The sequence below is a fragment of the Cavia porcellus genome, unplaced genomic scaffold (assembly GCF_034190915.1).
Source record: "Cavia porcellus strain 051 isolate PalLab524CR breed Dunkin Hartley unplaced genomic scaffold, mCavPor4.1 scaffold_17, whole genome shotgun sequence".
Lineage (NCBI taxonomy): Eukaryota > Metazoa > Chordata > Mammalia > Rodentia > Caviidae > Cavia > Cavia porcellus.
Window position 1 is genome coordinate 25,802,567 of NW_026947500.1, and position 12,542 is coordinate 25,815,108.

Here is a 12,542-nt window from a genome sequence, read left to right on the forward strand (position 1 = left end):
GGAACAAGATCAGTTTAACCCTTGAGTAGTTTGTTGTCCTATTTATTTTGGACCATATTGTGTATAGTCAGTATAAGGAAATAATAGAGGGCCTCTGGGGTGACTCAAGTACATGGCACTTATCCAGAAATCTTCAGGGATGGACAAATATTACAGTTCTGCAAAATGAAATGGATGCGGCTGAAGCAGTAGATCAAAAGGGTAAAATAGTACCTGGCACATTTTTTCTGTGGAGATCAAAATGGTAAATACTTTAGATTTGGTATGCTACACAACCACGGCTTCTCTCAGTTCTATGTATCATGTAGCCATACACAATACATAAATGAGCATGGTTGTGTTTTAGTAAAATATATTTATGAAAATAGGCAGTGAGCAGATTTGCCCACAGAGTTCTGAGCTAGGTATACTGCCATGTAATCTTCTACCCTCTGCAGTCTTAAAGCAATTTGATATGGTTGACCTCACTGCTTTCTCTTTCCAGCTTAAATTCCCCACCCGGCCAAAGGTGCGGGTTCCAACCATCCCTATCACAAAGCCTCACACTATGAAGCCAGCTCCTCGCCTAACACCTGTGCGGCCGGCAGCTGCCTCCCCCATTGTGTCAGGAGCCAGGCGGAGAAGAGTGCGCTGTAGGAAATGCAAAGCCTGTGTGCAAGGAGAGTGCGGTGTTTGCCACTACTGCAGAGACATGAAGAAGTTTGGGGGACCTGGACGCATGAAACAGTCCTGTGTCCTCCGACAGTGCTTGGCAGTGAGTGATCTGCTGGGTAAAGATGTTGGGGGATGGGCATCGGTGCCAGAGGGACTAGAAGACAAGTGGTATAGAACCAGAGACTGCAGAGCTAAGTTATGCTCTCTTTGACATTCTTCATTTTGTCCTTCTCTCCCTGGATTCAGAAAGTACTAAAAATAATCTAATCTTTTGGCCTTACTCACCTAGTTTTTAAACAAGAGATTAATGTTTGAAGGGCAAGTCATTTGCCTTCATCCCTTTTTAACTTGTGAGCCTTAAGAACAAGCCAACTCAAAGGAAAGAGTCTCTCTTGGTTTCTGACTCCCAGGCAGTTGAATCCCTTCATCTTTCCCATTTTTTTCTACCAAAACCCCATCTTCTCTCTAAGCTATCGCAGTGCTCCCCACATACTTACTAACTAGAGAATTTTAAGAACCAAATCTCTTTTTAAAGGGAAACTGAAATGGTAAAGATTTAAATTTATTCTCTTAGTCTCTGTCTTTTTCCTTTTGTAGCCCAGACTGCCTCACTCAGTCACATGTTCCCTCTGTGGTGAGGTAGATCAGAATGAAGAGACACAGGACTTTGAGAAGAAACTCATGGAATGCTGTATCTGCAATGAGATTGTTCATCCTGGCTGCCTCCAGGTGAGGAGCATCACGGCTCATAGAGCAACTGAAGGATGGGACACCTGTCACTGGTGTCTGCCACCATCCCTACCACTGTGAACCCTTAGCTTCATAGTCATATAGTGGAGTAGTCTCAACATTATCACCTAACGTTGAAGGAGTCCTCAGTTTTATCAGGTTTAGTGCACAGCTGAGCTTTTTAAAAGTAATAAGGGAAGCCAAGCATGATGGCACACACTCATAATCCCAGCATTTGCGAGGCTGAGGCAAGAGGGCTGCTGTGAGTTCAAAGCCAGCCCGGGCCACATAGTGAGTTCAAGACCAGCCTGGATTACACAGTGAAACTGTGTCTTAAAACAAATTTTTTTTTTTTTTCCGTTTTTATCAGTACCAGGGATCGAACTCACGACTGCCTGCTTGCAAGGCAGGCGCTTATGCCGCTGAGCTAAATCCCCAACCCCTCAAAACAATTTAAAAAAAAAAGAAAGAAAGGCTAGGCATGGTGGTGCACACCTGTAATCTCAGCACTCAGGAGGTTGTAGCAGGAGGATCACTGGGAGTTTAAGGCCAGCCTGATCTACATAATGAGACCCTGTCTCAGAAAAAGAAAACAGATTTAGTCCTTACGACGACCTTATAAGATAGACATTTTATCCCCTTTTTTACAGTTGAGTCACTAAATTGTTAGTCTCTGAACCCAAGTAATAACAGTCCAGATCCCCAAGATCAGATCTAGCACCATTGGCAAGATACCATCTAGAGAGGAAACCCCTCATTGACCCAGACTCTTGAAAAACTTTTTTCAGGGAGGTGTTAAGACAAGAGTCTTGCTTAGATTTCAGGCTGGCCTTAAATGCACTGTGTAGTCCATGCTGGCCTCAAACTGTCAGTGATCATCCTGACTTTGCCTCCTGAGTGTTGGCATTACAGGCATGCACCACCACAGCCTTGAAAGACTTCCTGTAGCCTGCATTTGACAAGTAATCAAAATGAGGGTGGCCATTTTCCATCCTGAGAGTAGTATTAGTGTCTTCTGAAACCAAGTAGCTCTCCATTTTTCTTCCCCTGCAAAAGCTGCTTCTCACATGTGTTAGTGTGTAACAAAGGCAGAAGAGACTAAGTCATTTTAATTCTCTCTTTGCCTATAGATGGATGGAGAGGGTTTGCTTAATGAGGAACTGCCAAATTGCTGGGAGTGTCCAAAGTGTTACCAGGAGGACAGCTCGGAGAAAGCCCAGGTAAAAGAACCACACTGACTTCTTTTGTGACAGGAAAAGAAGTGTTCAGCCTGGGAAATTGCTGTACATTGGCCTTTCCAACAGTATATCTTTTTTTCCTTGGGTTACTTGTTGAGTTGTTAGTGTAGTTTTGTTGTTGGTTTAGTTTCAGTTGGGTTGGGTTGGGTTGGGTTGGGTTTTTGTATTTCTAAATACTGTAGAAGTTGGGATCCTTAAATTCCTGAGGTCCTCTTATACTCTAGGGCACTAGAAAGGGAGGAACCACAGCTGGGCTGTTGAGGGAAGAAAGGTACGAAGGCTTTCTCCTGAGAAATGTTATTGGAGGAGAGGCAGTGGCCTGGAGTTACCCTTAAATACTGGAGTTTCTAGTTAAGCAAATTTACATTTTTTTGTCATCTTCACCTCTGTGGCCCGATAGAAAGACCTGCCAACCCCCACATGCCCAGATTGTGTCATTCAAAGGCAGTCCCTCTCCTGGAGGAAATGGGGACCAGCTCCATGACCTTGGCCAGGCAGTGGAGATTGCTGGCCTTCTAGTCGCCAGTAATATCTAAAAGGGCTCTGGTTACTCAGGCTGGCAAGCCAAGGGCACATATGCTAAGGGCACATATGGGAGGAGGCAGCTGGCCTTGCATCAGTCTTTTAGGGACCCCTCCACTAGAGTAGGGAAGGGTCATAAGGGAATTTCTTAGCTTGTTTATTTCTTCCATTTGGGCATTGAGGTAGCTAAAGTTACAGTTTAAATGTCTTTGAGGGCAAGGGTTTTGCAAGTTGACCAGTGCTAAAATTCTCCTTATTCCAAATTCTTGGCCCTGTATGACTTTACATTTGTCCTCACTGCTAGTGTTGAGAGTTGGCATCCCTGACATAGCAGAGGGGTTGATAGATGCTGGGTTTCAATCACTCTCTTAATACCTGTATGTTGTCAAAGCCAGCACCTAGAAGATGGTTATTCCCTCCCAACCATGTGACGAAGGAGTATGAAGAGAAAAGGGAACATAGCCCAAGACTGTTGGTTAGGGACATAAAGTATCTCCGAAGGAAAATTTAAACTACTGATAGAGTTCCTCTTGGCAGTATTGACTGGATTTTGTCACAGTGTAGCCGAAGTGGTTTCCAGGAAAGGACAACTGTCTGGTGAGCAGGGTGTCACAGGATGAGGTGAGGCCCTGTATGGAGTTCCTTACTATAGTCTTAAGCAGATCCCTTGGCAGTGGTGCAATTTCTCACCAAGGTTCTCATTCTGCTTTCTCTCTCTCATGGGGAATAGAAGGCTGCAGCTGGGAAAGCCAAGCTGAAGTGCTAGGGAGCTGAAAATCTAAAAGTTGGTGGCTTTTGCTGTTCTTGGTCCCTGCTTCATCATCCAAGTGTTATTTTTTCCACTACTAATAAGAAACATATCACTTGAGTAAAAGAGCTGAATGAGAGAAGATTTAAAATGTTGGGGGTTGGGGATGTAGCTCAGTGGCATAAGCGCCTGCCTGGCAAATGTGAAGTCATGAGTTCGATCCCCAGTACCAAAAAAAAAAAAAGAAAGATTTTAAAATGGTTGGGTTATACAGTGGTAGACTTTAAACAGTATTTTTCCCAAGGAATGATCCAGAAGTTGGGACAAGAAATAAGTAACATTGGGTATAGAATCAAGCAGCCCAGATTTGAGTCTCACTCCTCTGTACTTGAACCGCCATCCTTTTTATCAGAAATGGGTTTCCCAAGTAACCCATTTAATGATTTTTGTTCCACAATCAGTGTTCTCTGGTGTAGCATGAGCTCTGTTGCGCATCTTTGCAGAGTCTAAATTGCAGGCTCTGAGGAAATGAGCCCCTCTGGTAGCAGTGACCAGTCTTCTTTCAGGCTCACCCTGTCAGTTTAGAGGATTTGGAGAAAAGGAAGCACTGATGTTGCTTTTCTGGGCGCATTTTGCAGAAGCGGAAAATGGAAGAGAGTGATGAAGAAGCTGTGCAAGCCAAAGTCCTGCGGCCCCTGCGGAGCTGCGATGAGCCCCTCACACCCCCGCCCCATTCACCCACTTCCATGCTGCAGCTCATCCACGACCCCGCTTCCCCCCGGGGTATGGTGACTCGGTCATCCCCTGGGGCTGGCCCCAGCGACCACCACAGTGCCAGCCGCGATGAGCGCTTCAAACGGCGGCAGTTGCTACGGCTGCAAGCCACAGAGCGCACCATGGTACGGGAAAAGGAGAACAATCCCAGCGGCAAAAAGGAGCTGTCTGAAGTTGAGAAAGCCAAGATCCGGGGATCGTACCTCACTGTCACGCTACAGAGGCCCACCAAAGAGCTCCACGGGACATCCATTGTACCCAAGCTGCAGGCCATCACGGCCTCCTCTGCCAATCTTCGCCATTCCCCCCGCGTGCTAGTGCAGCACTGTCCAGCCCGAACCCCCCAGCGTGGGGATGAGGAGGGGCTGGGGGGAGAGGAGGAAGAAGAGGAGGAGGAGGAGGAAGATGACAGTGCAGAGGAGGGGGGTGCGTCCAGGCTGAATGGCCGGGGCAGTTGGGCTCAGGATGGAGACGAAAGCTGGATGCAGCGGGAGGTCTGGATGTCTGTCTTCCGCTACCTCAGCCGCAGAGAACTTTGTGAATGTATGCGAGTGTGCAAGACGTGGTATAAATGGTGAGCAGGGATACAAGGGCTTAAGAATAGGGGTCTGGGAATAGGTGGCAGGTCTTGTGTAACAGAACAGAATGTACCTCAGCATTTGAAGGCTTCTCTTCGAGGATCTGTAAGGAATCAGTGGGCTCATTTGTTTTCAGGCTGTGGGTTCTGTTAAAGATACGGCCTATTGTGTCCGAAGATGTCATGTAGGAGAATTTGACCTTTGCCTCATCTCCCTTCTGTGTTCGTCAACTCTCATTGTTTGGGAGAGGGATCTGATTTGGGAGATGGGTTTGTACACTGTATGCTAAATTCTCAGCCTTACAGGCTGAAAGTCGTACCACACACATGGTCATCAGCTCCACTTAACATACGCTGATTGAAAATCCAGTGTGCTAGTCATCTTCTGGTTTTGGTGACACAGATAGCTACACTTAAATACCCTCAGAGAAGTAGGCATGTTTTCCGAAGTGAATTTGAGGAGTTTATAATCTACCAGTTTTTCTTCTCTACACCCCCGCCCCCACCCTAAACCATGATTCCTTTCTCCATCAAGCAGGGTCCACTTGTGAAGCTTTCTGAGACTTAGTTTTCCTTGTTCAAGAGATCAGTTGTTTCTCAAATTGAACAGACAATTAGAGGGGAGAATCCATAGTGGTAATGAACAAAGAGCTTTCTGTTGGGTATTGTGGGTTTACCTGAAGCTCTAGGATATATATCCCTTACATCTGGGTCACCCCGTTATAGTAGTTCCCAAAATGTGGCATCCTGCCATGGGCATTTCCCTGTTAACTTGTTAAAAACATGGATTCTAAGGCTGCGTGGCATTGCATACCTGTCATCCCAGCACTGAAGGGAGACTTAAGACAGGAGTATTTTAAGTCCTAGCCTAGCCTGCAGTGTAATGACTTACTGAGACCCTGTCAAAATAAAAAGGGGCTGAGCTGTAGCTCAGTGTAAAAGTCCTGGGCTCGCTCGCTTATTCATTAGTTACATGCCATGCACCCACACATGCGTGCGCACACACACAAAAACTGCAGATTCTATGGAGCAGGTCTAACAGTGTACTCTTGAGAGCCCTCTAGGAGAGTGTTCTCAGGTTTGAACACCCCTCCTGCTCTTTGCTCTGTAGCCAGCAGCTTGCTCTTGCCATAGAAGTCTTTCAGGACCTATTTTCTGCCAACACATTCATATTTCTCAAGTCAGAATTAACATTTGATCAGCCCAGATTCTCTTAATATTTTTCTTTGTAGAGCTGGTGGGCGTCCCTGGCTCAACCCCTTGGTTTCTAGGCTAGGGCACACAAGACACTCATTGTGCGCCGTCTCCCCACCCTGTCAACCAAACTCTGAGCTGGGCTCCGAGGCAGAAACTATAAAATACTAAATGAAACCTACACGTTATAGTGTCGTTTGTGGCCTGTGGATCTGTAGGTTGCAGTGAAAACTGTTCCTCTCAGTTCTGGACTGGGCTGGCTAGAAAATGTCAAGCCAGCACTGCCTCATAAACCGAAGGGTGAGGGAAGGCTCAAGTTCTGATAAGGAGTCTCTTTGGGCCCTTGGCAGTAACGAACTTAAAATGGGGCATATTTTAGAGGTATATAGTAGAACCCTGAATCTTGTGCAGCCATTTATTACTCAAGGGAGAGGATGAAGCAAGCCACGTACCTTCAGACAGTATGAAGTCAAGCAATTTGAAGTTTCCTTTATATATAACACTTGTGTTTCCGACCTCTTCAGAGGAAGTCAGTGTGAACTTGTTAAGTTAAATACTATTTAACATACAGGTTTGTAAAGTGTCTAGTTGCTATAGGATAAGAAAGTTTTGTCAGTACTGAGGCACAGAATCTCAGGGTGGGATCCTTGGTACTCCTAAGAATATAGGGAAGTGACCCTCAAAGTATTCTGCTTTTTCTAAAAGCCTCCAGTGGTCTGATGGGAGCTCTCTTGACAGGGATATTAAGTTAATGACAGCTAGTTCTCTTCCCTTCTGTCAGGTGCTGTGACAAGAGACTTTGGACAAAAATTGACTTGAGTAGGTGTAAGGCCATTGTACCCCAGGCTCTCAGTGGCATCATCAAGAGGCAACCAGTTAGCCTTGACCTCAGTTGGACCAACATCTCCAAAAAGCAGCTGACATGGCTGGTCAATAGGCTGCCAGGTAAGTGAGCTATGCTGTTGGCAGTGCTTCTTACAGGTACTTCAGGACCATTTAGGTCAGCAATCGCAAGCCATTGTTGCCTTTCTGCTTACCAGGAGATGTCCCTGGGGCCATCACAGTGACTGCACTAGAGAGTAAAGAATGGGCTTAGGTTCTGCTATCAGCCCTGCAGGTCTCCTCAGCACAGCCACTGAAGGGAAAACTAGAATCAGGTGTGCCTTGATCAGCAGCACCTTGTAAGCCATTGAACATTTTTTTGAGATCTCACTCATTCTTCATTGCTCTAGCAGGAGCTAAGCAATTGGTTTAACAACAAAGCCTAGATACAACATAGGGTATCATAGACATCTTCGAGCTTGATTATTAGAAAAGCACATAGTTCTTCTCTCCCATTAGCTTGGAAATCGATTCACTTTATTCTGGTTGGCTGTCAGCTGAGACTTTGAATGGGTTAGTAGAGTATATTCCTTGTCTCTGTTTCTATTCATTGCAGGCCTGAAAGACCTCCTCCTAGCTGGCTGTTCCTGGTCTGCAGTCTCTGCCCTCAGCACCTCCAGCTGCCCCCTTCTCAGGACCCTTGATCTTCGGTGGGCAGTAGGAATTAAGGACCCTCAAATTCGGGACTTGCTTACTCCATCAGCTGATAAACCAGGTATGCCCCGGAACTTATTTTTCTGTGCTTGTCTTGAAGCTTTGGTTTTCCACAGATCTCATCCTCAAAAGCTGAGGTAATCTCAAAACTGAAGTTGTGGAAGAATAGAATGCAAAATGAGAACACAAAGATGGACTGTGTACAAATACAGGTTACCTATTTACAAGCGAGATAATTACCAATAACTGAAGAAAATGAGTCCACTCTCTGGGTTAGTGGAGTTTGGGGCTTGGAGAGGAAGAGCCTGAGGAAGTCTCTCAAACCTTAGTAGCTGAGATGGAATGTCAACAGCTGCTGCCAGGATAGCCTAGAAAAGCTTGGAGCTGTGGGTAGGGGAGGAGCATTCCATACATACCCATGCACGTGAGGCAGAATCTGGCTCTGGGAAGAAAGAAAACTTGTCTTGTTTCCTAGAAACTGCCCCCACATGCTGCTTACTCGGCAGGGCTGGGCGTGGGCAATTCTTCTAAGCCCTATCAATGGGGCTTGGCCAGCAAGTAGCTGATGCTGCCTGGAGCTTTGGAGCTGTATTGGAGAATTAAAAGTTTCGATCATGGTTTTTTTTCTTGCCTATGCAGGTCAGGACAATCGCAGCAAGCTCCGAAACATGACTGACTTCCGGCTGGCAGGCCTTGATATCACAGACGCCACACTTCGCCTCATCATTCGCCACATGCCCCTCCTGTCTCGACTTGACCTCAGTCACTGCAGCCATCTTACAGATCAGTCCTCCAACCTTCTCACTGCTGTTGGGTCTTCCACTCGTTACTCCCTCACAGAGCTCAATATGGCAGGTACGCTGCTGCTGCTGCCGGGTACCCCTGCCTCTGGAGGTCTCAGCCCTCCCTAGAACTTGACCAGTAAACCAGTGACTGGGGGTCAGTTGAACCATTTGTGCTCATTTGAATTATTGGGGAGGGGTGAGAACTATACAGTATGTAAGGTGTCCTTGTGCACGGCCACCATCCAGCTGCAGTTTGGTCAGCTCGTGTACTTATGTCCATAGTGCTGGGAGTGAGTCAGCGAGAAAGTCTAGTCTCTGAGGCAGGTAGTCACAGACTAAGTGGTTTTTTTGTTTTGTTTGTTTGTTTATTTAGCATTTTGGGGAAACACAGCTAGGGAACCAATGGTGAGGGAGGGTATCTGTGGCAGTGTGTATGTGACCTGTGACTTCATGGCCACTTCACCTACAGGTTGCAATAAACTGACAGACCAGACCCTGATGTACCTACGGCGCATTGCCAATGTCACCCTGATTGACCTTCGAGGATGCAAGCAGATCACTCGAAAAGCCTGCGAGCACTTCATCTCAGACTTGTCCATCAACAGCCTTTACTGCCTGTCTGATGAGAAGCTGATACAGAAGATTAGCTAAGACACGCCTAGCCTGAACTAAACAGGAAATGGATCTTCCCTAGCCTCCCCGCTGAGGAGAGCCTCTCCCTGACCCTGCACGGGCTCTGAGGCCAGCGTCACACTCCCTCTCTGCTCTTCTGTCCTTGAGCCCTTCTCCCACAGGTGGGGTAGAGAGGGTGGACAACACCAGGCTTACCTCCTTGCTCCTCTCCCAAGGAAAAGGGAGTAGCAGTTGATGTGAGGGAAAGGAAAGCACAGGCTGTGCTGTCGTGGTGCCTGCTTAGTTGCTCACCTGCCAGGAGGCTGGGCTCACCATCTAGGGGATTTGTGCAACCTTCACCTGCGCCAGATCTTGGGACCCCCCTTCCCACCCGTGGCCCCAGCAGTGCCTGGTTCAGAGCAGACTCCAGGGAAGAAAACAGTCCTGCCTCCACAGCCAGGTTCTCCTCGTGGTGTCCAGTGCGTGTCTCTCCTCTGTCACACTCTCCCAGCTTCTGCAGGAGGGGCCAGCACCCCCAGGAATGCCAGGCCCAGCAGATCCCACTGGTGCTGTTGATGTCCAAAGCCTCGTGCCCGTGTCTGTGCTCACCCTCCTTTCCTCTCCCTGAGCTTGATGCTGTCCAGCGTTCGTGCTCATTCATGTAATACAGTGTATCCCCTTCCATCCAGCCCCTGACTTTCCCACTAGTCTCTCTGAGGCCCTTGTTGCACTTATTGGGGTTGATGCTCTTCAGAGCTGGAATTGTACCCCAGAAACACCCCCATTGCATTGCTACCCAGGCAGAGTCTGAGATAGGCACCATCTCCTTGTTTCCCCTCTCTCTTGCCTCCCACTGACTGCCCTTTTCCACGTGTCCTCCTTCCTGCCTGAATAGGGCTTCCCTGGGATGCGTGTTCTCAGAGGGAGCAGCCTTTCTCCCCCGCCAGGTGAGGAGAGCAGAGGACTGGCTGAATCCCTACCTGCCCCTAGGCCTCTGGTTTAGTGTGGCCTCTAGGAGCCCAGGCCTGTGCATTGCCCCAGCAGCTCACTGACCTGGTGCCTTTCAAGGGTCAAGGGGTCCTTAGAAGCCAGTCACCTGCCCTCTGCCCATAGCCATGGAAGAGGGTGTGCATGTGCCTCTGTGTGTGTGTGTGTGTGTGTGTGTGTGTGTGTGTGTGTGTGTGTGTATAGAGGGGGGAAGGAAGTGTCTCCCACTTCACCACCCTTTGTCAAGCCCTATCAGCTGCCCCCTTTTACTTTGCATTGAACGGTCTGTCCAAAGATCCTCTCTCTAGGGCAGCAGAGAGCTTTCTGCACTTTAAAAAAAAAGAAAGAAAGAAAATAAAGGTCGGAATTTATTCGGGGTCAGTATTTAAGTGTGTGAGGAGATGCTTAATAGCCTGTGGCAAAAGCTTCTAAGTGACAGACGCAAATTTGCACTCTGCTCCCCATCTTTAAGGAGATTGATAGCACAACCTTGCCCCGCCTCCTTGTTCTCCAGCCTCATCCCTTCCGGTCCCTTTCCTGTAGCCCAATCTCAGGCTTTCCTCCTCTTAAACCTACTGGGGGGAGGGGACAGAGCAAGGCACCAGGGCTCTGAAGTATGAGCTACCCTAAGGAGAGACGCTACCCTAAGGAGAGACGTCAGCTGCACCTTTGCCACTGCCAAAGCAATAGAGGTAGAGGGCCCCCCTCTTTGCCATCCACCCTGGCATTAACTAAACTTCTTAGGAAACTGGGTCCTGGTAAGGGGTGGCACTGTACCTTCTTCCATTCTGCTGATTCTTTTGACTGCACCTTAAAAACAGCAGTCTGCTCCTGTGACCTTCTCCCCCTTCATTGGTCTCTAGGCCCCAGAAGTCTGGGGCTGAAATGTTGAGGAAATGCCAGTGACTTACTCCAGAGTGCCTCAGTTAGGGGAACTTACCTGTAAAGAACCCTGGGTATTGAGCAAAAACCTTATTAATATTGTTAGTAACCCATAATTGGAAGCTTCCTGCCTCCCCCCCCCTCGGTTGCTCCTGTGGAAAATACTGAAGATTAAGTTCTGTTACATTGTCTTTTTGTAAAAGGGGAGGTGGAGAGACCCCTTCAAGAGCAGGGATTGTGCCGGGAGAGTGCCTCTGACTTTGGGACATTTCATCCACAAAAATTTCCAAGCTGATAGTTTGTTTGGAGTTTTGGTTTTTATGTTTGAATTTTGGTTTGGAAAAACAAGCATTTTTACGGTGCACACAAATTGGTCAGCAGAAAAGGGAGCCCAATGGCAGCAAATGGACCAGTGCCCCTGTTGGGTTTTACTTTTCATTGGCACTGAGGAGAAAATGGTTTTTAGAGGTGAGGGTTGGTCCACATCAAGGAGAAAAGTATCTATTTGGGGACAGAGGAACCCGGGAGTTCCATCACCTTCCTGCATCTGCTTTTAGCTGCAGCCTTGCCAGGAGAACCTACCCTCCTCAGATCACAGGACCAGACCTCTGCCTCCATCTTTCCAAGCATCGGGGCAAAAAACCACAAAGGAAAGGAAGAAAATTTATATATATATAAATATATATATAATATAAAAATCACTTGGTGATTAAAAAAATAATTGCTCCATAAATAAAACTCCTAAAGTCACTATGTTTAAAAGAATTTCATTGTGTTTTTTGTTTTATGGGAAAATATTGTAAATATATATTTTTTGTTGCTGATTTAGAGTCAATCTCCAATGTTGTGCTAAAAATTTTAAATTAAATGTAAGCATTATGGGGGTGAGTCTTAACGCTATCTCACTTGACACAATAGGGTTATTTTGGGCCAGGGAAGGAGGGAAGCTAGTTGGACTTTGTTTTGTTTTCTAAAAGTTCTCCACTATTGGTTTTAGAAAGAACAAGAACATCTTTACTCTGACATATGGAAATGGGAGATATTTGTGTAATAAAATTTTTAAAAGACAAAAAATAGCCTCCAATGGAAAGTATTTTGATTTGGTTTTTTTTTGTTTTGTTTTGTTTTTGTTTTTAAATAAAAAGCCTTTAAAAACAAAAGCTTTCTGCTTTAGTGTCTGTGCACATGGGAGGGTGGTTGGAAGGTCACAAGGGTGGGGCACCCACGGTCTGGGCCTGGAGTTCATGGCTCAGCAAAAGCGGGGAACAAGACTCTGGCCCCCAGGCCATCTGAGGTTCCTGGGT

At 46.9% G+C, this 12,542-nt stretch overlaps 1 protein-coding gene across 6 annotated transcripts in view; it reads left to right on the forward strand.

Annotated features, from left to right (window-relative positions):
- Window positions 1–12,312, forward strand: part of Kdm2a (lysine demethylase 2A) — a 118,486-nt gene extending 106,174 nt beyond the window's left edge. For all 6 annotated transcript variants that reach the window (XM_013150811.3, XM_063227593.1, XM_063227595.1 and 3 more), the window contains 8 exons: window positions 485–754; window positions 1,252–1,383; window positions 2,514–2,603; window positions 4,530–5,239; window positions 7,218–7,381; window positions 7,875–8,033; window positions 8,612–8,827; window positions 9,227–12,312. In XM_013150811.3, coding sequence (XP_013006265.2) covers window positions 485–754; window positions 1,252–1,383; window positions 2,514–2,603; window positions 4,530–5,239; window positions 7,218–7,381; window positions 7,875–8,033; window positions 8,612–8,827; window positions 9,227–9,408 — 1,923 coding nt within the window. In that variant the 3' untranslated portion in view covers window positions 9,409–12,312. The remainder of the gene's footprint in view (window positions 1–484; window positions 755–1,251; window positions 1,384–2,513; window positions 2,604–4,529; window positions 5,240–7,217; window positions 7,382–7,874; window positions 8,034–8,611; window positions 8,828–9,226) is intronic.
- Window positions 12,313–12,542: the final 230 nt, after the last annotated feature.